This window comes from Bos indicus, chromosome 21, assembly GCF_029378745.1.
Source record: "Bos indicus isolate NIAB-ARS_2022 breed Sahiwal x Tharparkar chromosome 21, NIAB-ARS_B.indTharparkar_mat_pri_1.0, whole genome shotgun sequence".
Lineage (NCBI taxonomy): Eukaryota > Metazoa > Chordata > Mammalia > Artiodactyla > Bovidae > Bos > Bos indicus.
The window spans coordinates 22,737,773-22,764,772 of NC_091780.1; the positions used below are offsets into that span (position 1 = coordinate 22,737,773).

The window sequence follows — 27,000 nt, forward strand, 5'->3', positions numbered from 1 at the left end:
TGGAAAGGCCGAACTGTAACCTGCGGCTTTGGACTTTTGGCCTAGTTCTTATTAAACACCAATTTATATATCCTCTTTCTCCTGCTAGACTATAAATCCAGGAAAGAGAGTGTGCCTTTTCCATCTCTCCATCCTTGAATGCCTTGACCCTCCTTACTCAGCTGTGCCCTGATCATCATTAAATTGGCAGATAGCAAGAAGCTGAGAAGAACAGATTGTACACTGGATGACAGGAGCAGAATTCAAAAAGATTCAGGTAAGAAGGAAAGGGAATGTGAGATTAGGAAAACGAGATTTAACAACAAAAAAAGTGGAAGTTTACACTTAGGATAAAAAAAGACTTTACAAGTAGGTAAAGTAGGAGTGGACTTAGATGAACAAAGGTTTGTGTTGAAAATTTACAGGCTTTGAAATAATTTGGAATAATTTGACTGCCAAAAAGTTGTTGCTAATTGTGTGACGCCCACACCCAGAAAGGTGCTAATTCATTTGTGGGCTGCTCTGGTTTGACCTCTGTGGGTGTGTGTGTGTGTAACATTTTCAAAAGGAAATGGATAAACTGGAGAGTCACTGGGGTAACTAGTGGCACCATATTCCATTGTCAGAAGAGAATCGGCCTGAAAGGTAAGTCCAGGTTCCTCACTGGACTAGGCAAGGCCTTCACAATGAGGGTTCCTGCCTAAATCACTTCTCTATTTTTTCAGTTTTTTAAAACGTGTATTTATTTTTTTGCCATACCGTAAGGCATACAGAACTTCCCTGCCCAGGGACTGAACCCATGACCCCTGCACTGGAATCATAAATTTGTAACCACTGTAACCCCTGGACCACCAGGGATATCCTCACTTCTCTATTTGCCCAAATCATTAACACTTGAGTGACGTGAATACTGAGCTGTTTCATACCTCCTTATCTTAGTGCATACTAGTCTCTCCATCTAGAATATTCTACCCTACCCTCCACCCACAACAGTCTATTTGTGAACGCCTATGCCATTTCCAAAATCTTTCTTCAGCTTTACTTTCTTCTTTGAAAACTATCCTAACCAAATCCCCAGGCAGAGCCAACTACTCTTTCTTCTATACTTTATGCTCCCCTATACATAGCTTTATAATTGCACATTTCACCTTGCAGTGTATTTTGCTTCTATTCCTCTCACCCTGTTAGACCATAAGAGTCTTGAAGGCACAGGTCCTATGACCCTTGACTCTAGCACATGTGCTCCAGCCTGATACATGGGTGCATGCTTAGTCACTTCAGTTGTGCCTGACTCTTTGCGACCCCATGGACTGTAGCCCTCCAGGCTCCTCTAGCCATAGGGTTCTCCAGGCAAGAATACTGGAGTGGGTTGTCATGTGCTTCTCCAGGGGATCTTTCCGACCAAGGGATTGAACCTGAGTCTCCTGGGTCTCCTGCATTGGCAGACAGGTTCTTTACCACTAGTGCCACCTGGGAAGCCCCATTGGTACTCTAAACTTAAACAAATGAACCAAAACTCCAAGTAGACTTTCGAATATGTGAAGGACTGTCCTGTAGACAACTGAAGAGATTTTAATATGCCCGCCTCCAGGAAACCAGAAAATCATATGTGTGGGTGTGTGTGGGCAAATTTGGCAAGTTCAGGCTCATTTGAAGAAGAGTCTTCAGTATTGGCTGAGACTCTTAGACTTCACTAATAGAAGTCTAACTTGAATCAGCTTGAGCAAAGTGAGATAATTTTTGGATACAGTTTCCAGGAAATGGTTGAACTGCCAACCTGCAGGAAGGCCACAGATAAAGTTGGGTCTCAGGAACACTTGTAACAAGGCACCTGGAAGCCAGCAGGACTCTGTGCCCCCTGCCTTTGCTTCTCTCTGTGTCAGCTTCCTTCTTCCTCACTGCAGATTGGCTTCTCCACACAGCAAGAAACATCACTACTAAAAGCTGGGACCTTGCAGCTTACAGCTAACCACCACAGAGGTCCAGGTTTTCTTTCCCAATTCCAGTTGAAAACATTTTGGTAAAGAACCTTGGTTGGCATAGCTTGGGTCTGATGCTTACTTCTGTGGTCAAGGAGATACGTGCGTGCTCAGTCTCTACGCCCATTGTTGTTCAGTCCTAAGTCATGTCTGACTCTTTGAGACCCCATGGATTGCAGCACGCTTGACTTCCCTGTCCACTCCTAGAGTTTGGTCAAATTCATCCACTGAGTCAGTGATGCCATCCAACCATCTCAACCTCTGTTACCCCCTTCTCCTCTTGCCCTCAATCGTTCCCAGCATCAGGGCCCCTGGGTACCATGAGCAGACTGGCTTGAGTCTGAGGGAGGTTTCAGGGAGTTGGGGAGGGAGCATGTAGGATCAAAACAGTTGCCACTAGAAGCACATAGTGAAAGAAGAGCCATTTCCAAAAGGAGTAAGGATGTGAGTGCAGCTTATAGAACAGAGGGTTCTACTCCTTTGTTCCAATTTTCTAGGCTATCACCATCCAGCTCAGATACTTTCTGGATGCTTTCAAAGGGGTAGGAGAAGAAAGGATGGGTAAACAGGGTTTCCTGGTGGTTCAGATGGTAAAGAATTTGCCTGCAATGCGGGAGACCCAGGTCTGATCCCTGGGGTGGGAAGAGCCCTTGAGGGAGGGGTATTCTCCATGTCAGTATTCTTGCCTGGAGAATTCCTTGGACCCAGGAGCCTGGTGGGCTACAGTTCAGTAGCCCATGGGGTCAGAGAGTCAGACACGACTGAGTGACTTAACACACACACACACAGACTGTGGTCACTTCCACTTTTACAACCAGAATTAGACAGTACTTAGGATTTTGATCTAAGAAAGTGTCGAATGATTATATCGTGTTTCTGGGTATTAGGACTCAGCCCACTTCCCCCTGGGGTGCTGGGAAATGGAGGCTGAACAGGGTGGAGAAGGAGGTTCAATAATTCTAGAGATGTTTACTACTACTAAGTCACTTCAGTCGTGTCTCTGTGTGACCCCATAGACGGCAGCCCATTAGGCTCCCCCATCCCTGGGATTCTCCAGGCAAGAACACTGTAGTGGGTTGCCATTTCCTTCTTCAATGCATGAAAGTGAAAAGTGAAAGTGAAGTCGCTCAGTCGTGTCGGACTCTTAGCGACCCCATGGACTGCAGCCTACCGGGCTCCTCCATCCATGGGATTTTCCAGGCAAGGGTACTGGAGTGGGGTGCCATCGCCTTCTCCCTAGAGATGTTTACTGAACCCCTAATCTACCCTAGATAATGGAGAGGAACATTCTGAGGAGTTCTGGCCTCCTCGGAACTGAGGTTACTTATGTAGGTACGTGGGTGTGGGTCTAAGTGTTGGGCCAACAGCCACTGGCAAGGCCAGGGTCAGTCAGGGCTGCCGCCAGGAAGAGGGACAGGTCTGGGCTCCCGCTGGATTCAGTCCAGGTTTTGAGCCTCCCTCCCCTCCCCTTCACTGCCTCTTCCAGCCCCAACCCCGGCCATCTTTGGTCTTTCGGGGCTTTGCCCCCTACACCCCACGCAGCTCTTCTGGTCCTTCCGCACCTTCCACTAGGCAAAGGCCGCAAAGCCCGACCTTCCACATCTGCAAAACAGGGAGAGTGGGGAAGGAAGGCTGGCGGGAAGCCTGGGTCCCAGAGACCCGGTGAGGAAGGTGAGGGGCATACGCTCAGTCCCATTCTAGAACCGCACCCCGACCCTTTCCGCTCTTTCTCCCTGAAGCCTCTCTGACCCCTGACCCCTGACCCCGACGCCCGGGGTGGCTGCGGGCGCCAAGAGGGCGCTCCACACACGTCGGGCGGTCGGCTGAGGGAAGGAGCCGACGCCCTGGAGTGGGCCCCTCAGGCAGGGCCTGGCGGGGCCCCTCGCGGCCCGGCGCCCTCCGGCGCCTCGGAGGCCGCGGTGGCCGGCCCGGGCCGGGGGAGGGACAGCAGCAGGTGATGACGGCCGGGCCCGGGGCTATAAATAGGGGCGCGCGTCAGCCGCGGGCGAGAGAGGCGGCCGGCGGCGCGGGCCTGACGGGCAGGGGCCGGGAGCGCGGGCAGGGGCAGGAGGCGGGCAGGGCCGGCAGCAGCATGGGGTCGCGGAGGGCCCCCGGCCGCGGTTGGGGCTCGGGCGGACGGTCTGAGGCGGGGGGCGACGGCGAGGACGACGGGCCCGTGTGGATCCCCAGCCCCGCCAGCCGCAGCTACCTGCTCAGCGTGCGGCCTGAGACCAGGTGAGTCGCGCCCTGGGGGCCGGGCCGGCGGGCGAGCAGAGGCCGCCAGCGAGGCCTCAGGAGGGGCCCCGCCCGGCCTGTGGAGATATGGTGCCGCCGGACCGGCCCTGAGGGCCCTTCAGGGTCTCCCTGGCCTCTGCCGGCTCCGTGGGCCTCAGGCCTCAGGCCATGAGAGGCCCTGGGGACGATGAAGGCCTACTTCGGGGTGGTTTCCCAGGGTCCCGAGTGGCTCCTTATCTCCCCACCTCATTCCCGCCCCTCCTTATCCTCGCCCCACGCTCAGCTACTCCCTGGCCTCGGATTCCAGATAAGGAAAGCCAGACAGGCTGACATTCCTGCTGGCTGGCGGGGAGGGGGTGGTGGGGATGCCAGAGGCACTGCCCTGAGGGGGTCTGCTTAGTTCAGGAGTCACTGGGAAGAAATAAACTGTGCAAAGAAGGTGCTTCCTCTGGGCCCTGGTCTTTCCTGGGATCTTGGTGGGGGCTGGTGAGGTGAAGGGGTGGCCTGAAATGCTGGTCAGTCTGCCTGAGGATTCAGAGCTCCAGGCTCTGAGGCAGCCAGTCGCCCTGCCCAGTTTGGGGTGATGGGTGCCATCCCCAGGGTGCCAAGGGAAGGAGCCCGAATGATCCTCTTCCAAGAGTTGAAGAGGTATGGTTGCTTTGGTTTAGGAGCTAGGGTACCCACAGGTGGAAAGACTCACAAGAGGATAGATTGGCATTTTGCCCCTCAAGGGCTTCCCTTGTGGCTCAGACAGTAAAGCATCTGCCTGCAATGCTGGAGACAGGGGTTCTATCCCTGGGTTGGGAAGATCTCCTGGAGTAGGAAACAGCAATCTACTCCAAGATTCTTGCCTGGAAAATCCCATGGAAAGAGGAGCCTGGCGGGCTACATAGGGTCGCAAAGAGTCGGACACGACTGAGCTAGTCTCTTGGCCCTCAAAGGCACACAGACACACAGAGACATGTGCATTACCATGAAGATGAACACTTCCTGTCTCCTCTAAACTAAGGGCAGCTTAGTTTCCCTCCAACTCTGGAGTCTATTCCAAAGGGAATTGTGATGGATGGCTAGTGGGTGAGTGGTTGTGTTCCTGCCCCAGAACTTGGCTAATCATAGGTTATATACAGAAAACAGCCCCTCCTCTGAGAAGCTGCCTGGGGACCTCTTGTCCTCCATTCTTAAAATGGCACAAAAACAGACATCAAGGACATTCAGGAAAAGTCCCAGGCACTTCCTCGTGGATTGGCTGAGTTCTGTTGACCTTGGAGTTGGAAAAGTTCAAATGTAACCAGAACCGGTTTCTGCATAAAACTCGTCAAATGGTGTCACATGTCTGGGGCAGGGCGGAGGGCTGTTAGTGACTGAGTCAGACTCGCCAAGGCCCCTGGCTGCCAAGAAAGCATGCCCCTTCCTCTAACCACTGGATCTATGGAAAAACTGGAATGGAATGTGTGTATTTATCCAGTCCGTGGTGAAGCTGACTGGCCTGTGGGAGCCTCAACAATTGTCTCACTCTTGTAACTGAGATTGTGTCTGGCCTTTGTCAGCACCAGTGGTACAGCAGAAGAGGGATGCAGGGCCCTTCTCGGAGACAACATTGGGGTGGCTTGCAAACCAGACATAACTTGGAGGTCAGGGGAATGGGGCTGTTAGGAAAAAGGGTGAGCAGTTGTATGGTAGATACAATTACATATCTGATGAGCAGTGTGTCAGCCTGAGAACTGCAGGTGGGTTAGAAGTGTCTGGTTTAGGTCCCTTTGGGCCTGAGCGAGAATGGTCTTAAATGGAGATTCTTTTCATCAAGTGCTTGGAGAGGCAGGGCTGGGACATTGGGAGGGAGGGTTTTCTAGCCCAAGACCGTGGCCTGTGGGCTTGCCCCTTCCAGGTAGCCACAGACCAGCCAGGTCCTGAGGTACCAGGAAGGCCAGGTTTCTCTCACCTCTGGAAAAGCCTCTGGCCAAGGAGGGGAGACTATAACAGTGAATGGGGCTGTTGGGGACTTGAGGTGGGGCAGGGGCCAGTTCATAGTTCTCTGTCAAGACCTGACTCTTGTGTTAGAGCAGGCAACCGTACAGCCTTTTGTCTCTCAGAGCAACCTGAATGCTTGTGGGGATGGGAAGAGGGGCCAAGAGATGAAGAAAGAGGGTCCCTTGAGGGCTTTGTCAGCTAACCCTGGCTCCTGAGCCCTGACTCTTCCAGAATTCTGACTGAGAGGCAAATTCTAGCCCACCCACTCCTGACTTCAACCTTTCCTGGGTCTACTTCCATACATATCTATCATGGAGCTTGTGAGTCATCATTCTGTGAGCCTTGGGAGAGTGGACTGCCCCTGTGAGCTGATGGACAGCTGAGCTGGGAGCCAGGTATCAGAAGCTTTGGCCCAAGTCTAGAACTTGTCTTCCTATGCATTCCTTTCTTTTCTCCAACCCTGGGGGGATTTCCAATCCATAGTTAGCCCAGGAGTGAGAGGTCCAACATGCACGTAACCCGCCCAAACTGTTGCCCAAACTTCCTACAGATCCAACCTCACTTTTATGGGAAGATGGAGCCTGGATGAGCTAGAGAAGGTTAAGGAACCACAGTCAGGTGTTCGCAGTTATAACTGGATTTTGAGGGACATCGAGACATTCCAGAAATCTCTGCTTCCTCATTTCTTGGATGTTCTGGCCCAAGTGGGCCCAGAGGAGCAGTAGAGCCGGTGATATTTGCTGTAGTTTTGTGGCATCTCTTGTTCAGCTTGGGTAAAGCAAATTGTCTAGGTCTTTCAGGAAAACTGAGGCATCAGACCAGGACTTTCTGGGGGCCTTTTGTGTCCCAGAATATATGAAAGCCAGGAGGAATGGGAGGCCCCAGCTTCTAGGAACAGTCCTGGTTCCCCCCACCCTCCTGCCCTGCCACCACCCCCCAACACCCCCCCCCCCCCCGCCACCTCCCAGGCCTACATTTCTCCTTTATGAAGAGACTTTTCCTTCGTGGGCCCTGAATTTCTATTCTATAAAATGAAAGTATCACTAAGAATGTTTTTAGGCCTATTTATCCCATCACTGAGCTTCCCTAGTGGCTCAGTGGTAAAGAATCCACCTGCCAATGCAAGAGATGCAGGAGATGCAGGTTCCATCCCTGGATTGGGAAGATCCCCTGGAGTAAGAAATAGCAACCTACTCCAGTATTGTTGCCTGGGAAATCCTATGGATAGAAGTATCTGGTAGGCTACAGTCCATGAGGTTGCAAAAGTCAGACATGACATCCCAACATTTGATGCCTCTGATTCAGACCCTCTCACAGTCAGTAATTGGGGAGTTCCTAGGTGAGAGCCCTGAGCCAACCTCTGGCCCAGCCAGCAGGTCACAGGCACCTTTTGAAGACAAGATGCCTTCACTGCCTGGGACTCCTCCTGACATGGCTGATTATCTAAGGGTGAGGCCCGGAGAAATCAGGATGAGGCTGGGGAGCTCTAGCCCTGGAGAGAGCCAGGGAGGGGTGACTGTCACAGCTCAGTCCCTTGCCCACTTGCAGGTGGAAGCTGTCATTTCCTGTGAATTAGAGAGCTGATTCTCCCCGTCCCCTTCCCAGGGAAGAAATCCAGACCCAGCAAAGGAAAAATCTCTCCATTCTAAGGAGAAAGGCAAAGGAAGTCCATCATAAGGAAAGGATGGAGTTGGCCAGTGCCTTGAAACCATGGGAGGTCTGCCCTCACGGCCTCTGGAGGATTTTTAAAGCTCTGAATAAAGGCAGCTGCAATCTGGAGCAGCAGCTTCTCTGGGGGTAGGGCTCTTTGGGTCTGAAGGATGTACTTCCCCAGTGGTATCCATAAATCCAGGCGCACAGAAGTGGAAGCCATGTTTGGGGGCATAAGGTGAATTTGTTTTTGTTTTTTGTTATACAGATACAGGCTGTCAGTGGTTAGAGATGCAGACTGACAGTTCTATTGAGCAGATTGGGCTGTTGATAATGAAGGGAGAGCTGTTCTCACTGTGGGGCCAGCTGAAGGGAGTAAGTGTAGTTGGGAGGGGTGGGGACCTGAGATCTCCCAGAGAACTGTGTCCCTAGACCCCTCTGGAGATACTTGTGTTGGAAGGAATGGAGGCAGAGGTGAAAGTTGACTCATACCCACTGGATCTCCGAGGGGCAGCTCTGTGTGATCCTCACCCTGCAGTGGCCTACCCAGCCCCCAGCTGGTTTCAGCTCTCAGCTGTCCTGGGGCAGGAGGGGTGATCAGCGTCATGGGCCTTGTGCTGGTCTGACCCAACTGGGTGCCTCCTGGCTCCTGCTGAATTAACCGCTTTGTTTTCCTTCTCTTCTTGACTCTCCCAGCTGGTTTGCCTTGCGTGGCCTCTTTAACCGTACTTTAACATATTAATGGGTGTTCTCCAAGCCACCTGTCTCCTTCCCAGCCTCTGAGGGGATTTCCAGGAACTGGGGGCTCTTCTCCCCTAAAAGGCCAAGGGTTGAAGCAGGAGCTGCCCCGCCCCGCCTCCCCCCCAACCCGCTGGTGTGCTGCAGAGGTGGGGAGATGTGCCAGGCAGCTATGAGTGACTCAAGGACCCAGGACACACCTTTCTTAAAGCTCAGCCCCGAGGGGCCTCCCTCCTGCCTAACCATTTCCCTGGACCCTGCTACACTTAACAAGTTCTTGGTTTCAGATACATGGGTGTCCGGTGGTGAGGCCACTTGCTAACTGGAGCTGGCCAAGTAAGACAGCTGGTCCCTTTTAATAGAAAGGCCCTTGGGCCCCAGATGGTGGCCGATTAATACTTTGCCTACTGTTGTTGATTTCACCTCCTCCTCTCTTTGCTTTTTTGGCCTAATGATTCCGTTTGCTGTTTTTGCTTAGCTTATCAAGCAACCGGTTATCTCACCCCAGCTCTGGAAGGTAAACGCACCATTGCATTACATTTCTCTGACTGCTTTTTTTTTCCCTTGGGTCTGGGCACTGAGGGGTCTCTGGGTGACTGCTTGTGCACTAATAACCAAGCTGCATGGGGTGAGGGGAGCGGAGAGGGTGGTTGGGGAAGGTGTGAGCGGGCACTCAGTGAGCATGGATCTCACGGGGGCCAGAGTTGATGCTTGCATGGACCATTTGAAGGGGGTGCCGGGACCCAGAGATAGGCAGGGGTTCCCAAGATGCCTGCAACTCTATCTCTGTGCCCCTGGGATAGGCATGGGACCAGAGCAGAGAGCCTCCAGTCACATGACCCGTTTCTCCCTCAGCCTAGGTTTTCATGGTTTTTGTAACCACATATCTAGGTTTGACAGCTTATTGTCTGTCTTCTAACCATGGCTACTTCCTTAAAAAAAATTTTTTTTCCTCAGTCCCTTAAGTTCTCCTTCTGTTTTCTCCTTCTCTGAATTTCCCTCTCCTTTGACTTCTCTCCACCCCTGCAGACTGTGAACTTTGTGAGGTCAGGGCTATCATGTGAATGTCTTTCTGTGTTAACTTGTTCTCTGAATCCGCTTCAGAGACAGAGCAGGGCTCCAGCAGGCCCGCAGTCAGAGTTTGCCTGTTGAACGACTGTCCTCTTACCTCCTTAACTGGAGACAGCTCTCCACCCCTGGCTGAACTGACAATTGTGATCAAAATGGGAACGTTTCCTGGCTACTTTTCACTGCTTGGGCCTCCTCCCAGACTCTGGTAGATCTAGGGAAGAGTTGGCCATAGTTTTCACACAGAGAAAGATTTCTGCATAGCTAACAGGTTTCTGAAAAGCTAATAACGTCTACAGGGATGGTCAGTAGCTACTATGTACGTTTCCTGTGACAGGAGTAGATACTGAAGGGGCAGAAGACAGGGTATCCAGCTCATTCAAAGCGGAGTGTGTTAAGTGTTAAAAGAGAGTTTGGAAGTTTATTTAAAGCAAGGTAAATACCAAACCTATGGGCAGGATTAGGTTCCTTTGAAGATGTTGAAAACCAGTGATGATTATGGAGTTCTATAGAGACACATGATTAGGCTGTGATATTCTTATGAATTCATGGAGTTGGAAGGACTTGGAGTTGTCAGGGTAGGACTAGACCACTTCCAGGTGCGTGGACTTCCTGGCTTCCCAGGAGACTGGAAGCAGCAGACTTGGAGTCCATCTCACGTCTGAGTGGTTTAGAAAATAGGAACAGAAAGCTGGTGACAGGTTATTAGAATGTGATAGTATATGCAATGACTCTGTCCCAACCAAACGCACCCTGGATCCACTTTCCTAGAGGGTGTTTTCCTAGCTATACTCTTCAGCAGTTACTTAGGATTTTCCATTATAAGAATGTTATAATACAGTTAGGACTTAGTCTGGGAATTTGAAAAGATAAGTATTCTTTCTTATAAAACAAAAATAATGAAATAACTACCTTGTTGTTAAATATCTAGCATGAGCACTTGTCTCTGCAAATTTTCTTGAAGCCTGATTTCCCTGTTTTCTTCAGTTACCCAGTTGCTTATTTTCTTAGACCTGTCCAAGCAGCTTCATCCCTAAGAGCCTAGGCTGAGTACAAGAGCCAGGTTCACATTCATGAGTAGGTTAGGATTCAAATTAGGTTGGAGAAGGCAATGGCACCCACTCCAGCACTCTTGCCTGGAAAATCCCATGGACAGAGAAGCCTGGTGGGCTACAGTCCATGGGGTCGAGAAGAGTCAGACACGCCTGAGCAACTTCACTTTCACTTTTCACTTTCCTGCATTGGAGAAGGAAATGGCAATCCACTCCAGTGTTCTTGCCTGGAGAATCCCAGGGACAGGGGAGCCTGGTGGGCTGCCATCTATGGGGTCGCACAGAGTCAGACACGACTGAAGCAACTTAGCAGTAGCAGCAGGGAGGACATAATTAGGGATGTTTTGAATTAGTCGCAAAATCATAGAAGTACAATGACTTTTGGCAGGGCAGTTTCCTCTAGAAACTGCTGGTTGGGAGTTGGTATTCCCTGAAGTCAGGAATTGCTGGTAGTATGAGAGCAGTGAGAAATGTTTTCAGATGTTGTAACTCCCAAGTGTCAGAGCGTTGACAGTCTAGATCCTGAAGGACCCTCTATTTTCGACTGGATTAAAAGAAAAAGGAAAGGACAGTAGTTTCTTCCAACAGTAAGCTACAAGAAGACAGTTCTTACAACTGTCTAATAAGTTACTTAGGTTCCAGGTGGGAGCATGGCAGGGAGTGTTATGGCAGCCTTCACCACAGTCCCCAGTTGGGATTCTCTTTCTGGGTGGTCTTTCTGGGCGAGGACTCCTGTCAGCTTCCCAGAGGCCCAAGCATCTGTGATCCTGTGCAGAGACGGTTGGACCCCTCTCAGTCCAGAAGTCTTACTTGATTCCAGGCCTTCCTCCTGGGATGCAAGCTTTCTCCTCAAACTCAAGTCCAGAGTGACATCCACAGAGATGGTCAACTGAATGGGGATGCCCTCCCAACAAAGCAGGGCTGTAGCTCCTGTCTGCTTGTGTTCCCACAGACTCTTACCTGCCCCTGTGGAGAGGTCGCAGGCAGACACACGCTGCCCATGGGCAACTGCCCCTTCTTCCGAGGCACAGAGCAAAGCAGCACTGATCTGTCTGCCCCCCAACAGTTTTTCCTGCTCCTCCTCACATCATCCCTCACAGTCCTCCCTGCTGCTCAGCAGAGGGTGTGTGGGTTGGGGGCGGGAAGGGGAGGGCTGGGCACGGCTTGTGCACCGCACAACCTGGCTATGTGGTTACACGTCACGCCTAGGGATGCATTGTGTCTCTGCTGGCCCATGAAGGGTTTGGCATGGTGGTTTGCTGCGTGTGGGCAGGTAGGAGAGGACTGTCAATGCTGAGCAGTGCTGGTGAGTCTGTGATCAACTCAGTGAGCCCACAAATGCCTCTGAGTTCTGGGAGATGGACTTTCACGAGGGAACCAAAAGCCCTGACTCTCGCACGGGTGGATCTATTTGTGATTGGCAGTCCTGCTGGTAGGTCCTGGAGCTGCCAATATTCACTTGAGCATGTGGTACCCACTGGGGAGCAAGGGAGCCATGGCTGGCTTTCCACTGGAGGTCCATGGCCCTGTGTAGGGTCAGGATTCATTTGAATCTTTCTTTTCTAATACTCCTAGGAACTAGAGGCTGCCATTGGGTCTAGACCCCTGGCATTGGCCAGCTTGTTCTTGGTCTGCTATGGGTCTATCCTCACAAAGAAAGGGGCTTTTCTTCTGACCCCTGAGTTCCTGGGACCTGTTACCCTTGGGCTTTCCCTCCATGGCATGAATGGAGGCTCTGCTGTGCTGGGACCTCCATCTCTGAAGCTGGGCCTGTCCATGTGTATGTCTCCCCCATGCACGAGCTTACCTGAAGATGAAAGGTGGAGTGTGAAGCAAGGCCCCCCAATAAGGATGGAATGGGAATGCCAGGACTAGTGGTCTGGCATGCGCAGGAGCCTGGTCCCTGGTCAGAAGGGACCCATTTTAACGGGTCTGGGTCAGGATTCCATTCAGCCCCTGGTCACATCCCTGCCCCCATCCTGGCCATGAGACCTAGCTCTCTTGAAGAAAGACTTTCCCAGGTGCTGGAGCCATGGCTACAGGATGCTGGATGGACATGGTAAGATAGAAGCCACCTTGGACCACTCCAGGCCGTGGCATCGTGCAGTGGAGATAGGAGAAACGCTGCTCTGAACAGTTCTTTGCCTTTCCTAGGAGCACCTTCTGCTCCATCATTGCTCAGCTAACAGAGGAGACCCAGCCGCTATTTGAGACCACACTCAAGTCCCGGGCTGTGTCCGAGGACAGCGACGTCAGATTCACCTGCATCGTCACAGGTAATGAGGCCGTCTGTATGATCTGTGCCAGAGCTGCTACACAGGTCAGGGTCCAACGGGTCTGTGGGCACAGGCATGGAGAGGGGTTGGCTGTGCAAGTTGACATTGGTCTTCTTAGCTATCTCTCCAGTTTAACTTCTCTATGTGGGTGGGGGTCCCTTTCTCCTCCCACTCTAAAGCCACACATACACCCTGCTGTTCTTCAAAACCTGTCTTCCATATAGGTTCCTCACACTCAGACATGCATATGCGACTGATGAATCTTATTCCAAGGAAAGAAGCTCTCTAGCTGAAAGAGGTTTTCAAGGCCATCTTCTCAAATATTCCCATTTTACAGCTGAGTAGTTTGAGACTTCGGAGTCTCAAGCCTGATAGACAGTAATATATAGTGATTCTGAATGCAGACCCTGAATGCAGACCTGAATGCAGACTCCAGCCTGGCTGGAGTCAGGCTGCCTGGCTTAGGATGCTGGCTTGTCCCCTTTCCAGTTATATGATATTGAGTACTTCATCTGCAAAGTGGAGACTGTAATGGTAAGAATGCAAAGCATTTGGAATAATACCTGGCATACAGTAAGTACCATATAAGTGTTAGCAATTAGCTATCATTATGTGCATTTCACCAAATTCCATGGTGGAATTTGAAGCAACAGGTTGGCAGAATAGGAAGAGAGAGATACTCCTTGGAAGGGGAGGGTAAAGGGGCGAGGGCTGGGAAGCTGGCTCTGGGCACTGCCCCTCCCCCACACCTCCCAGCACTGGCTCCCATGGCACTAACGCCACCAGGGCTGTAGGACTCACCTACGGGCCCTACCTCTCCCAGCTCTGCAGCCATCAGGTCAAGGTTCTCTCTGAGAGCGCCTCCCCCCCCTTTTTTTTCCAGTAAATCAAAAGCATTGATGCCCTTGATGACATGCCAGCAGTGACATGCCCTGATTCTAGGGAGCATGTCTGCCCCAGCCAGCTGAACAGCTTCTCTAGGATTGGGTTCCCTGGGCAGTTTTCACCTTGCCCAGAACTTTCTGAGCTCCCAACTGAGAACACTTCCCAGGGACACAGAGGTGCGCTTGCATCCCTCACCTTTGTACAGCACAACACATTTTGCAAAATTTATCTGGTTCCATTGTTGTTGAATTCTCACAAAACCCAGTGAAGTCGGTGCTATTATTAGTCAGATTTTACAGAGAAGGATACTAGAATAGGTTAGGTGACTTGCCAAAGCCCACGAAGTTGGCAAAGAGGAGATGCTTGTTTATGCCTGCATCTGCTGCATTACTCTGGCAGTAGCCATTTTCTAGGAAAACTCAGCTCTTTCACGACACCATGCTGTTGCATCTGTTATTTTCTCCATATAGAACGTCCTTAATCCTTTTAAATGAAACTTAATTTTTATTTCATCAAATTAATATATTACAAATAGTTTAAAATTTCAAATTGAACTAAAAATGCAGTTATCAAAATACAGCCATTCACCCCTCTCATCAATTTGCCTTACCCAGAAGCAACTGTATTCAGCCTTTAGCACTTTCTTATGGTGTGTACACATTTCTGTAATGCTGGTGTAGTATGTGAATACTGCTAACTTTTGAGTCTTCCAGTTTAGATGCTACCCAGTATTCCTGTTATAGTAGAGAGGAAATTAGCTCTTTTTACAGTTATTTTCTCTGCTTCATCTCACTTACCTTCTAAAAATAGTTATATCATAATTTTGTTTAATCAATATTTACTGTTTACTTTATTATGCCTCTGCAATATTAGTCATAACTGAACATTGTAGTATACTATGATTATATTTCTTTCTTCTGTTTTTTATAAGGTTAATCCTTTCTTAATTTTTCTTTTAATTAGCTATTTGGTGTCTATGACTAATTTTTCTTATACTTTCTAAAAGCCTTTTAAAACAACTTTCCACAAGATTGATACCATCAGTCCTCTGTCAGCTTCTTTCCTTAGAGACATCCCTATTCTAGTTGAACTGGTGGCCTTTAGGCCTAATACACAGCTGTTATACTGGGTGTATATGTCATGTTTTATATGTCATATCTCATGTCTTCCTTTTTCTTGGTTTACTCTCTGGCTTTATTGAGCTACATCTAGTGGCTTCTTCAGGTCCCAAAGATGGTACAACAGTGGGAGGCATTATGATGACAAGCTCTCAGCCTCTCTCTCCTTTGGGTCATCCTGTTCCAGTGTGACTTGGTTGCTCTGTGTGTCTGGTACACAGATGTTATCGTAGGATCTCCCTTCATCATCATCCTGCAGGCTCCCTTTACCTCTCCTTTAATGGACTTCCTGTTTATCTGTATTCTACATTTGTCTCTTTCTTGACTTACATTCTTATTTTGGTAGCTTCGTAGGAGGAGTATATGGTAGATAAATGTTAGACAATTTATGTCTGAAAATGTCTTTATTTTATTTATTTGCTTTACTCTTGATGGAAAGTTTGGCTAGGTATAGAATTCTAAGTTGAAAATAATTTTCCTTCAGAATTTTGAAAACTTTGCTGTAGGTTGCTTTCTTGCTTCCAGTGTTACTGTTTAGAGCAAGAGGGCATTTTGATTCCTGATTCCATATAGGAGGCTGGTTTTCCTCTCTGGAATCTTTTAAGAGTGTTTTGATATTTCATAATGGTGTATCTTGATACGAGTGTCTTCATCCAGGGGCATGCTTGGATGCTTTCAGTATGGAAACTTGACAGCCTTTAGTTCTGAGAAATTTGAGATTATTTTGATCTTGATTTCTTCCTCCTGCTTTCTCTGTCCTTTCTTTCTGGAACACCTGTGCATATCTCCTCCCCAGACTCATTTTCTTACCCTTTCGTCGCTTTCACCTATTTGTCTTTTTTGTTCCTCCTGAGAGATTTCCTCAGTATTATCTTTCAACTGTTTTGTTGGGTTCTTAATTTCTAAGAGTTTTTAAAAAATTGTTTTCTAAAGCATCCTGTTCTTCTCATGAATGTAATATTTTCTCTAAACTCTCTGAGACTAGTAATGGTAGTTTTCTAAAAGTTTCCTGTGTAGTTTGTTTCTTCCAGTTTGCTTTTTTTCTATTTAATTGTTTTGGTTCTTCATCTCCTATTTATAGGGTTTCCTCAGATATCTAGGAATCTTTGGTTGTCAGATAATAATTACAAATAGGAGACTAAAAAGCTGATTGGAAGTTCTGGGCAAGTAGGAGGAGCCTGAAACCTTGAGTCTTCACTCTAGGGTGACCTGGCCACCACTAGAGTTGGGAACTGACAAAATGAGTTTCTTTAGTTACTTTCTCTTGGACTAGCTATATTCCATAATGAGTACTCTTCTTGTGTCTTGCTGAGTTTTCTGGAAGCTCTGCAGATTAGAGGGTTGGCTGGGCTTCCAGGATAGAGTATTTATTTCATAGATACATCTTTGCATAGAAAATTCATGCCCTCAACAGTGCTGGCTTACTCTCAGGGCAAAGTTTTACTTTCCCAGATACTAAACCTTATCTTTGGACATGTTGGGGAAGGAGCAGTTGGTTACCCAGTGGTATGGAGTGGGTGAGGAGATCCAGAGACCTAATTGTTTTCCACACCCTTTTTAACTTCTCCTTATTTCCCTTTATACCCAGTCCCAGAGGTATCTGGTGGCCAGTTCCTGTGCCCTTTGGGGATTTTCTGGTGTTCAAAGGATAGTTCTCGGTTTCTCATCTTAGGGTTAAGCTGCCTTGAGTCTGTTAAGTCAGTTTCTACTTGTGCATCTGCTTTCCAGCTTTCAAAATATTGTTGTTCCTGTTGTTTTCATTTCTATTATCCGGTTTATTTTGGTGGAGATTATATATATGTATATATGTATATGTATGTGTGTGTGTATATATATATATATATATATGCTTTCCTGGTGGCTCAAATGGTAAAGAGTCTGCCTTCAATGCAGGAGACATGGGTTCAAGTCCCTGGGTTGGGAGGATCCCCTGGAGAAGGGAATGACAACCCACCCAGGATTTTTGCCTGGAGAATTCCATGGACAGAGGAACCTGTTAGGACTACAATCCATGGGGTTGCAAAGAGTCAGACATGGCTGAGCAACTAACACACATACACACATATATTTTTAATAAAAAACTAATGTGGTTTAGTGGGTTTGGGTGAGAGAGTGAAAGTAGATGGTATGCTGATGCTGCTTTTTACCTAGAAGCCTGGCAAATTTCTTCTCATCTTTCAAGGCCCAGCTCAACCAACTTATCCTCTAGGAAGTCATCTCCAGAATTTCCACAGAGAGCTCTTGCTGTGCCTTTCACAGTGCAGCTTCTTGGTTCCTACTTCTCTCTCCCCATAAGACCATGAGACAGAGCATACCCCTGACACCTCATGCAGCAGGCACGAAGAAGGTGCTCAATACATGTTTGCGAGTATGACTGCGGTGACCCTGACTCTGCTGATGACACCTTCCACATTGCCTGTTCACTGCAGCTGCAGCCTCAGTGCCTTGACAACAGCAGCTGCTGCAGGAGCCTCCCTCCTCTCCTGCTTCCATTCTGTCCTTTGTAGCCATGGACTCTGAGAGCAACGTGCTGAAGCTGACCCGTGTCTGACTTACAGAGTCTTAGGGTATTTTACTGAATATCCCCAGTGTCATCATGGAAGTAAGCTTTTCCATGCCTCAAGCCCAACTCAAAGGAACAAGCTTTTCTCCCCTCAGTTGCCATAATGCCCTTATCTCATGATGACCCACCAGGGCGATGGGCTTCTGCTCAGGAGCACCTGGCATGATGGGATTTACAGCTGTACCAAGTAAGGCTGTGAGGTTTCCAGGCACTCGCTGTCTCTACCATCCATACCTTAGTCCACTGTTGTACCTAGTTCCTCCTTCCCACTCCTCACCCCCACCTGTGTCAGAGATCTTAGGTTACCTGAATTTCATGTAGCAGATTAGCAACGAAGACTCTGTGATTACCATAGTGCACTATAAATAAGCCTTTCCCAATTATATTAACAGGGAGAAAAGGTAGACTGTAAGAAAGGGGCCAGGGAAAGGGAAAGGGCTATATAGAAAGATCAGAGAACAAAGAAGACAAGAGCTAGAAAGTGGGTCTCCCCTCCACCCTGCCCCACCCCCATCTGGAGTGGAGAATGGTGGGTGGCTGTAAACCTGACTGGCCTTTGCATGAGACTGGCGTGGTGATCCTGGCTTGTTCCATGGAGATAGAGTGACCACATTTGACTCTCTTCCTCCCACCCTGCTGGTAGCGTTCCCTAGATGAGTTTGTGATGAGTCAGGCTAAGCAGGGCCCTGCCAGGAGGAGGTGATGCTTTTGTGGTGGGTGAAACCGTGGTTCAGGTGAGGAAGAATAGTCTGTGGCAGAACCCCTGCTGGCTGACTCTACAGAAAGTCCTTTGGGACTTTAAGAAGTGGCATATGACCCTGGAGTTCTTCCCTCTCAGAGTGGGCATATGGGGGATAGTGGGCCTTTGTGGAGCCTTCTGGCTCCTGTCTCCCTCAGGGACCCCCTGGCCAGGGCTACTGTCCTTCTCGAGGTGCCCACCTCTGTCTAGCTTGGTGATCCCCTTCCCCTACTCTCCTTACCTCTGTTGTCAATTCTCTGTTAGCTTGTGCGTGTGTGCGGCCAGCTGGACAGAGGGAGTTAGCCTTTATTTTTTTTTTTTTTTTTGTGTAATAAAGTTTTACTAAAGTATAAAGGAGATAGAGAAAGCTTCTGACATAGGCATCAGAAGGGGGTAGAAAGAGTACCCCGGGAGTTAGCCTTTAGACTTAGACAGAAGCAAGTTCCTGAAGATATTCTTTTTAGAGAAATAAATCTAAGATGATGACTGCTGGGGGCAGAAACTTACATATTATCTCCAGAATTCCTGGTGAGAAGAACAGAGGAATAAGGGAAAGGAAGCCAGGGACTTTCTCATGTGCCAGCCATGTGACCCTGTGTAAGTTACTTCATTTCTCTGAGTCTCATGTTCCTTTTGTGTAAGACAGATTCAGAGACCCGCCTTGCCTATTTTGTAGAAGAGGGGGATTTGGATTTTGGTTCTTCCATGTACCAGCTGGACACCTTTGGACAGAAGCCTTAGTTTCCTCTCCTTTAAGTCGAGGGTGTATAACAGCACCTTTATCATAGGACTCATGAGAGGAGCAGATGAGGTAATACAGGAAAAATGTCCAGCTCAGTATCTGGCTTATAGTAAGTCTTCAATAAATGTTCACAGTTGTCTTCACAGGGTTATTATGAGGACCAAATAAAATTCTATCTTTGAAAGCTCTTTGAAAACTCTAAATATATACATTCATCAGTATTATTCTCCTGAATCTGAGCTTTTCCAAACTGGGAGTGGTTAGGATGAAGCTGTAAGTCTCTGAGCTAGATTTCTTCTAGACTGAGGCATGCTGGCTGTGGAGCAGAGGTGTCAGGGTAGGAAGGGGAAGAGGGAAGGCCACAGGTCAGTACCACTGTGGGGTTTCCTGGCCAGGCCTGTGTGTGTGTGTGTATGTGTGCCGGCCTGTGGGCATACACATGGGCATGTGTGTGTGCAGCTGGGAGTAATGGACCTCCCTTGCTTTTGTGTGTTTCAAAATACAGTTCATATTACCCAGGGGACAAAGAAATGTTTTCTGCTCAACTTAAGTTGTTACCAGAACTCATTGTTGCCAGAGAGCCCAAGCTTTCAGGTTGGCCCCCACCTAGTGAAGAGACACCAAAAGGTGGCGTGGGGGCTGGAGTCCCCCAGCTTTGTGGCTGTGGGGCCCCCTCAGCATCCCCTTCTTGCCCTGTCCCTGCCCTCTCGCTGCAGCCTGACTGGACTCAGATGCCCTGGAGGCTGAGGCCCAACTGGGCAGATCATGGGGCAAGGAGGCTCTGAGCTGGGCTCCTGCAGGGATGAGCTCACTGCTCGAGATGGTGAGGACATGCACGGTGATGTAACCAGGGACTTTAGCTCACAATGGAAACATGGGGCTCGCTTTACAGTCAGGGCTGCCCAGAGTCTGTTTTGGCTGACGCAGCCACAGCCTCGCCTCCTTTGCTCCCTGTTCTTGTCACGGTTCCCCAGTGTGCCCTCTGCTTTCCACCCCACACTCTGGTGTCATGGTTCTTCGTCAGCATGCCCTCCCTGCCAACCTCTTGTTTGTTCACTCACTTTTCCCCTTACTCACTCATCCAGCAGATTTTTATTAAGTAGCTACTATGTGCCAGGCACTGTCTTAGGTGGTAGAGATACAGAAGTGAAGGAGAGATGATGACGCACATGGGGTATAAGTAGAGGAGAGGAAACAGAGAAGGGAACGGTTCCAGTATCAGGATTTGTGCTGTGGAAGGGAAGTGAAGACACTGAACCCACATTTTCTGAAATTCCACCCCCCTCACAGCCATTTCAAATGCCTCGCATGCCATAAAGCCTTCCCTGAATCCTAGCCGCAGGTGCCTGTTCCCTTCTCTGTACCCTGAGCCCTTAGTGCATTGCTTCATTCATTCACCTATAAATACTTAATGAGTGTTGACCCGATACCAGACACTATTCTAGGAACTGGGGACATAGCAGCGAATAACACAGACAAGTCATGGAGCTGTTCTTTCCCCAGGGAGTTGGAGTAGATGGGTAGAAACTCATCAGGGTATAATCAGTCAGGTAGCAATGCATTGTTCAGTTGCTCAGTCGTGTCTGACTCTTTGTGACCCTTTGGACAGCAGCATGCCAGGCTTCCCTGTTCTTCACCATCTCCCAGAGTTTGCTCAGACTCTTAAGAGTCTTCTCCAGTGCCACAATTCAAAAGCATCAGTTCTTTGGCGCTCAGCCTCCTTTATAGTTCAGCTCTCACACCATACATGACTACTGGAAAAACCATAGCGTTGACTATACGGACCTTTGTTGGCAAAGTGATGTCTCTGCTTTTTAATCTGCTGTTTATGTTTGTCATAGCTTTTCTTCCAAGGAGCAAGCATCTTCAATTTTGTGGCTGCAGTCACCATCTGCAGTGATTTTGGAGCCCAAGAAAATAAAATCTGTCACTGTTTCCACCTTTCTTCTATCTATTTGCCATGAAGTGATGGGACCGGATGCCATGATCTTAGTTTTTTGAATGTTGAGTTTTAAGCCAACTTTTTCACTCTCCTCTTTCTCCCTCATCAAGAGGCTCTTTAGATCCTCTTTGCTTTCTGTCATTAGAGTGGTGTCATCTGCATATCTGAGGTTGTTCATATTTCTCCCTGCAAGTCCAGGTTGTGATTCATTCAGCCCAGCATTTCACATGACACAGTCTGCATGTAAGTTAAATAAGCAGGGTGGCAATATATAGCCTTGACATCCTTCTTTTCCAACTTTGAACCAGTCCATTGTTCCATGTCCGGTTCTAACTGTTGCTTCATGTCCTGCATACAGATTTCTCAGGAGACAAATAAGGTGGTTTTATAGTCCCATCTCTCTAAGAATTTTCCACTGTTGTGATCTACACAGCAGGCTTTAGTGTAGTCAGTGAAGCAGACATAGGGTTTTTTTGGAATTCCCTTGCTTTTTCTATGATTCAGTGGATGTTGGCAATTTGATCTCTGGTTCCTCTGCCTTTTCTAAATCCAGCTTGAACATCTGGAAGTTCTCGGTTCACATGCTGTTGAAGTCTAGTTTGAAGTATTTTGAGCATTACCTTGCTAGCATGTGAAATGAGTGCAATTGTGCGGTAGTTTGAACATTCTTTGGCATTGCCTTTCTTTGGGATTGGAATGAAAACTGACCTTTTCCAGTCCCGTGGCCACTATTCTATGAAGAATATAAAGAAAAAGAAAGAGTAAGAGAGATAAGAATCACCAGGGAGAGCGAGTGGTTATTGCATACAGGTGGTAGGGAAGGTCTCTCCATGGAGATAAAGTGCGGACAGAGGCCAGAGGAATCAATATGTGACGCTCATGTGATGCTTGGGGCCAGCCAGCAGGGGCGTATGACTGGGGTACTGCAAGCAAGGTAGAGAGTGGGAGGAGGTGAGGCCAGTGGGCTGATGTGGCCTAGATCATGAGGGCTTTCATGAGATGGGAGCTAGTGGAGTGTTTTGAGCAGAGAAGTGCTATCACCTGACCTTATTTACTTCCTCTGGCTGCTGTGCTGAGAATGGGCTGAAGAAAGGCCAGGCTGGAACTAGTGAGATAAGCAAGGAGGTTGTTGAGAAATTGAGGTGTGAGATGATGCTGATGGAGCAGTTTGGTGGCAAGGAGTGGCAGGAAGTGATCAGATTTTGAATATATTCTGGAGGGAGGGCATGTGGAATCATCTGATGGAGTGGATGTGAGGAAAATAAAAGAATAAAATATTACCTCTAGGTTTTTGGCTTGAGCCAAATTAGAAGGATAAAGTTGCCATTTACTGAGGTAAGTAGGACTCGGCTTGGTGAGGGGAATAAGGAGCTTGGCTTGGGTAAGTCTGATACCCATGAGACCTCCAAGTGGAGATGTCAGGTTTGCAGTCAGAAATAAGAACCAGGAGTTCAGGGGAGGTCTGGGCTAGAGATACAAATTTGGGAGTTAGGAAGATATAGCTATTTAAAGGCTGCAGGACAGGATTAGATCCCCTAGGTTATATATAGAGAGAATGGAAAATGGTTCTGAGGCCTGAGCCCTGGCCCATCTAACACTTCTAGGTCTAGGTGGTGGGGAGAGGGCAGATGAAGAGATTAGAAAAAGTGGCCAGTAGAGTAGCACAGACACTCAGAAGGAGGGGCATCCAGGAGCAAGCAAAGAAAAGGTTTCAGGAAGGGAAGGTCAATGCTGAGAGATTTGGTGATATGTGAGTCACGGGTGACCTTGATAGGAGCAATTCCTGTGCAGCGGTAGTTTCAAAAGCCTGATCGGAGGAAACAGGGTAAAGACAATGAGTACAGAAAGCTCTTTCAAATAATTTCTCTGTAAAGAAGAAAAGAGAGAAATGGGGGCAGGAGCCAGGGAAGGATGTGAGGTCAAAGAAAAGAAGGAAGACAGTATAGAGGCTTGTATGCTGATGGGAATGATCTAAGAGAGGAAAAGCCTGAAAATTCAGGAAAGGAGGAACAAGCTGGAGAGATGTCCTCGATGAGGCAGGAAGAGATGGGATCCAGTGAGGGTGTCTTAGACAGGCACTTGGGCAGTTTATCGAGACAGCAGGGAAGGCAGAGCACATGAGTGCCAGTTGCAGGTGCATCCCTGCCTTGTGTGGAGACCTATCTTTTCTATTGTACAGTAGGTTCCCTGAGAGCAGAGCTGTCAAGCTTCTGTATCTTCATAACCCTTGCTTGGCAGTCAGCACACACCTAATATATACATATATTTAAGGGACAAAGACCCTGATGCTGGAAAAGATTAAGGGCAGGAGGAGAAGGGGATGACAGAGGATGAGATGGTTGGATGCCATTACTGACTCAATGGACATGGGTTTGAGCAAGCTCGGGGAGATAATGAAGGACAGGAAAGCCTGGTGTGCTGCAATCCATGGGATTGCAAAGAGTTGGACATAACTTAGTGACTGAACAGCAACAATGTTAGGAGTCTCTAATTTCTAATAACCATTGCAAATTAATTGAAGTCAGCTTAAGAAATGAAACAGAACTCCTTGGTAAGGCTTAGATGGACTTCTTATGGAATTCACAAGAGTGTGGCTGTGGCCAGGTAAAGAATGGAACCAGTATTTGGAAGGATATCAGGACTACCCTCTCTGTCTCCTTTTTTTCATTCTATCCTGAACACCAACTTCACTTCCATCTCACTGTAGCTTTGTCTGCTTCTCAGTCCATGTAGCAGAATATGGTTGCACCTCTTCCAAGTTATTTCCAGACCCAAGGATAGACTGTCTCTATGTTCCAATTCCCAAATACTAGGTCAAAGGATTGAATTAGATTAAGTGGTTATGTGTCCATTACTGGACCAATCAGCTAGGTGGCCAGGGAGGCAGGGACACGTGGCCCTCACAGCTAGAAGCTCTCTTTGTGAGTAGGGCTGAAAGTTGAGAAAGGATGGGCTGGAAAAATACCTCAGTCAGTTTCACAGCAGTGAATGGGGGAGAAGGTAGGTGTGGATGGGTGGATAGATGGATGACAAATGGATGGGTGGATGGATGGATAGATGCTTTAGCTGTGTCATCAAATGATACTAATAGCTCAGGAACCTGGAATGAAAGAAGGGTGCTTGGCATTGGTGCTGATGTTGGGTGTTGGGGAGAGACCTCTGAGAGTAGAGCTATTATTACAGATGAGGATGTACAACAGGCCACTGAAGAGAGGACGCTTATTACTACCAGCTAAAGCTTTCTGGAAACTCCTTGCTTCCCTTCTAATCAGCAGCCAGGAAATTTCTCCTCTATGTTTGCCTTCCAGTTGCTGAAGGGAAACAGTTTTTGGCCTTGATAGGGCCTAGCTTCTAAATATAAGCTGAGCCATAGGGTAGCCCTCTTCCTCCTGCCAACCCGGGGCACGTGGACCAGTCCAGTCTCTTCAGGTGGTCTGGGGAAGCCACGGGATCCTCTTCTCTCTGCCCACTATTTTGGAACTGGTTTCTCTGCAACCCAATCTGCTGCTTCCTTCTTAGGGTACCCAGAGCCAGAGGTGACCTGGTACAAGGATGACACAGAGCTGGACCGCTACTGTGGCTTGCCCAAATACGAGATCATGCATCAGGGCAACCGTCACACCCTGCAGCTCTACAGGTGAGGAGGCGGGGCCCGTTATGCTCTGTCTGCCCTCCTGCAGGTCCTGTGACCCAAGTCTGGGGTGGGGGCAGGGTTCTGCTGCAGAGTTGAACCACCTGGTGAAGCGTGTCTGGCTGCCAGTGTCTGGGATCTCCTAAGGCCAGGATGGGAGTATTTCTGACAGCCAGAGAGCTGAGCACAGCCAGAGGAGGTCCTGACCCATAGAAACATTTTCCATGAGGTCAGCTGCCAAAAAAAGCTCCCAAGTCATCCTTACCCCACACGGGCTGTGTGGGTCACCTGCTCATGAAGGGAGCCTCCTGGGCCCCAGGTCTAATCCCTCCTAGAACAGCGTGGCCTTGGGCAGCTCCTACCGTCTTGCCAGCCTCAGTATCCTCAGCTGTGGTGAGGAGTGGGGGGTGGGGTGCACTTGAGGAAGGGCTGGCAGGGGCAGGACTCTGGCTATGGGGATGGGGGGCTTTCACCTTCCACTTCATGCTCCTGCCTCTAGGTGTCGAGAGGAAGATGCTGCCATCTATCAGGCCTCTGCCCGGAACGCCAAGGGCATTGTGTCCTGCTCAGGGGTCTTGGAGGTGGGCACCATGACTGAATACAAGATCCACCAGCGCTGGTTTGCCAAGCTGAAGCGCAAGGCTGCAGCAAAGATGCGGGAAATCGAGCAGAGCTGGAAGCACGGGAAGGAGGCTGTGGGCGAGGCTGATGCCCTGCGCAAACTCAGCCCTGACCGCTTCCAGCGAAAGCGGCGGCTGAGCGGGGCCGAGGTGCCTGTCCCCTCGGCCCCTGCCCGGGAAGTCGAAGATGGACCCCTAGTGGCTTGGCAGGAGGGAGACACCGAGCCTGGTCAGCACCCAGGTTTGGGCCTAATCAACAGTCTTGCTTCTGGAGAGGTGACCACCAATGGGGAGGCTGCCCCTGAGAACGGGGAGGATGGAGAGCGTGGCCTGTTGACCTACATCTGTGAGGCCATGGAGCTGGGGCCTCAGAGAGCTCCCAAAAAGGAGTCTGGGGCCAAGAAGAAGAAGAAAGACATGGAACCTAAGCAAGGAGTGCGGAAACCAGAGATGGAGAAGGCAGCTCAAAGCCATCGTGCCTCGGAAAACCGTTTCCCCAGTTCAGACAAGCCTGACTCCCGTGGGACACAGGGGCCCTTGGACGTGGAGCAGTTTCAGACCCGGCCCAGAGGCAGGGCTGCCCGGGGGCCTGGATCCCCTGGAGCAGATGGCACCAGGAAGCCAGCCTCTGGTGCAGGTACTCCAGACCAGGCCCAGAAGACTCAGGCCCCGGCCCCTGTCCCAGGCCCAGAGCCGGAAGTGTATTTCTCCTTGAAGGACATGTACCTGGAGAGCACCCGAGCGGACCAGCCCCAGATGGAAGCAGAGGCCCAGACCCCTCGGGGCAGAACACCTGGACAGAGGCCCTCACGTCGGGAATCCAGCGAAGCTGGAGGTGAGAGGGGGCCTGCTGCCCCCGGCCAGCCTGTGCCTTCAGCCCCCCAGCCAACCAGGCCCTTCAACAGGAAGAGGTTTGCCCCTCCGAAGCTCAAAGGAGAGCCCACTGCCAGCAGCAAGCCTGATTCCTCCCTGAGTCAAGATTCGGAACCCGGGGCTCAGAGCTCGGGGAAGACTCCATCCCAGACTTCTGCCCAAGTGCCCACCCCCCCCGCGCGTCGGAGACACAGCACCCGGGACAGCCCCCTGCAGGGACAAGCAGGCCCCAGCGCTCCAGGCAAGGTACATGTGGGTGTTGGGACCTGGAGGCCGCTTGGGGCACTGACCTCATGGAAACTGTTGCTGTAACAGCTTGGCAGCCAGTGAGCAGTGGGATATTTATAGAAGGGGGTGGGGTGGGGTGCTAGCCAGGAACAGGGACCACAGGCCTGGCCCCTGCCCCAGGCGGTCCCCAGCTACCAGGCATGTGGGCAGCACAGTCTGACTGTGACCATCTCCTCCGATAGCAGGAATGTTCACTGCCAAGCGATGATGTCCCAGAGCGAGGTGGAGGAGGAGGATGTTCTTTGGGGAGGAAAAGAAGGGGGAGACCGAGGAGTGGTCTGTGGTGGGCAGTGGATCTTACCTGGATGCTTATTAGAAGACTTAAAACATATCCAACATCCAGAAAATTCTGGCTTAATCTGGGTTTTTATCTGAGATTTTGGAGTCAGGTGTTACCTGTGTGCAAATCTGACTATCCTCAACGTTGTGTGATCTTCAGCAAGTCATAAAACTGTAATAAAAATAACGCCTACTTCATGGGGCTGTTGTGAGAATCAGAGTGCTTGGCACAGGGCTTGGTGCATATTAAGAACAAGACAAATGGCAATAGGTTTAAGACATTCCAGTGGTGGGAGGTAGAGGCAAACTGTCTTACCTGAGAACAGGAGTGCTGGTGTTTTCCTGGGGATTCTGGTAGCCAGTTGAGGAAAGAGG

The 27,000-nt window shown here is 49.4% G+C and overlaps 1 protein-coding gene across 5 annotated transcripts in view; it reads left to right on the forward strand.

Annotated features, from left to right (window-relative positions):
• ALPK3 (alpha kinase 3) overlaps positions 1 to 27,000 on the forward strand; it is a 57,546-nt gene that overhangs the window by 292 nt on the left and 30,254 nt on the right. Inside the window, exons 1-5 of one of the 5 annotated variants that reach the window (XM_070775172.1) lie at positions 3,990 to 4,193; positions 9,028 to 9,066; positions 12,824 to 12,945; positions 24,454 to 24,571; positions 25,065 to 26,304. In XM_070775172.1, the coding sequence (XP_070631273.1) occupies positions 4,051 to 4,193; positions 9,028 to 9,066; positions 12,824 to 12,945; positions 24,454 to 24,571; positions 25,065 to 26,304 (1,662 nt within the window). In that variant the 5' untranslated portion in view covers positions 3,990 to 4,050. Of the gene's footprint in view, positions 1 to 76; positions 257 to 3,989; positions 4,194 to 9,027; positions 9,067 to 12,823; positions 12,946 to 24,453; positions 24,572 to 25,064; positions 26,305 to 27,000 lie in introns of those variants that run through there. The other 4 variants (XM_019983303.2, XM_070775171.1, XM_070775170.1 and 1 more) reach the window with 4 other exon arrangements.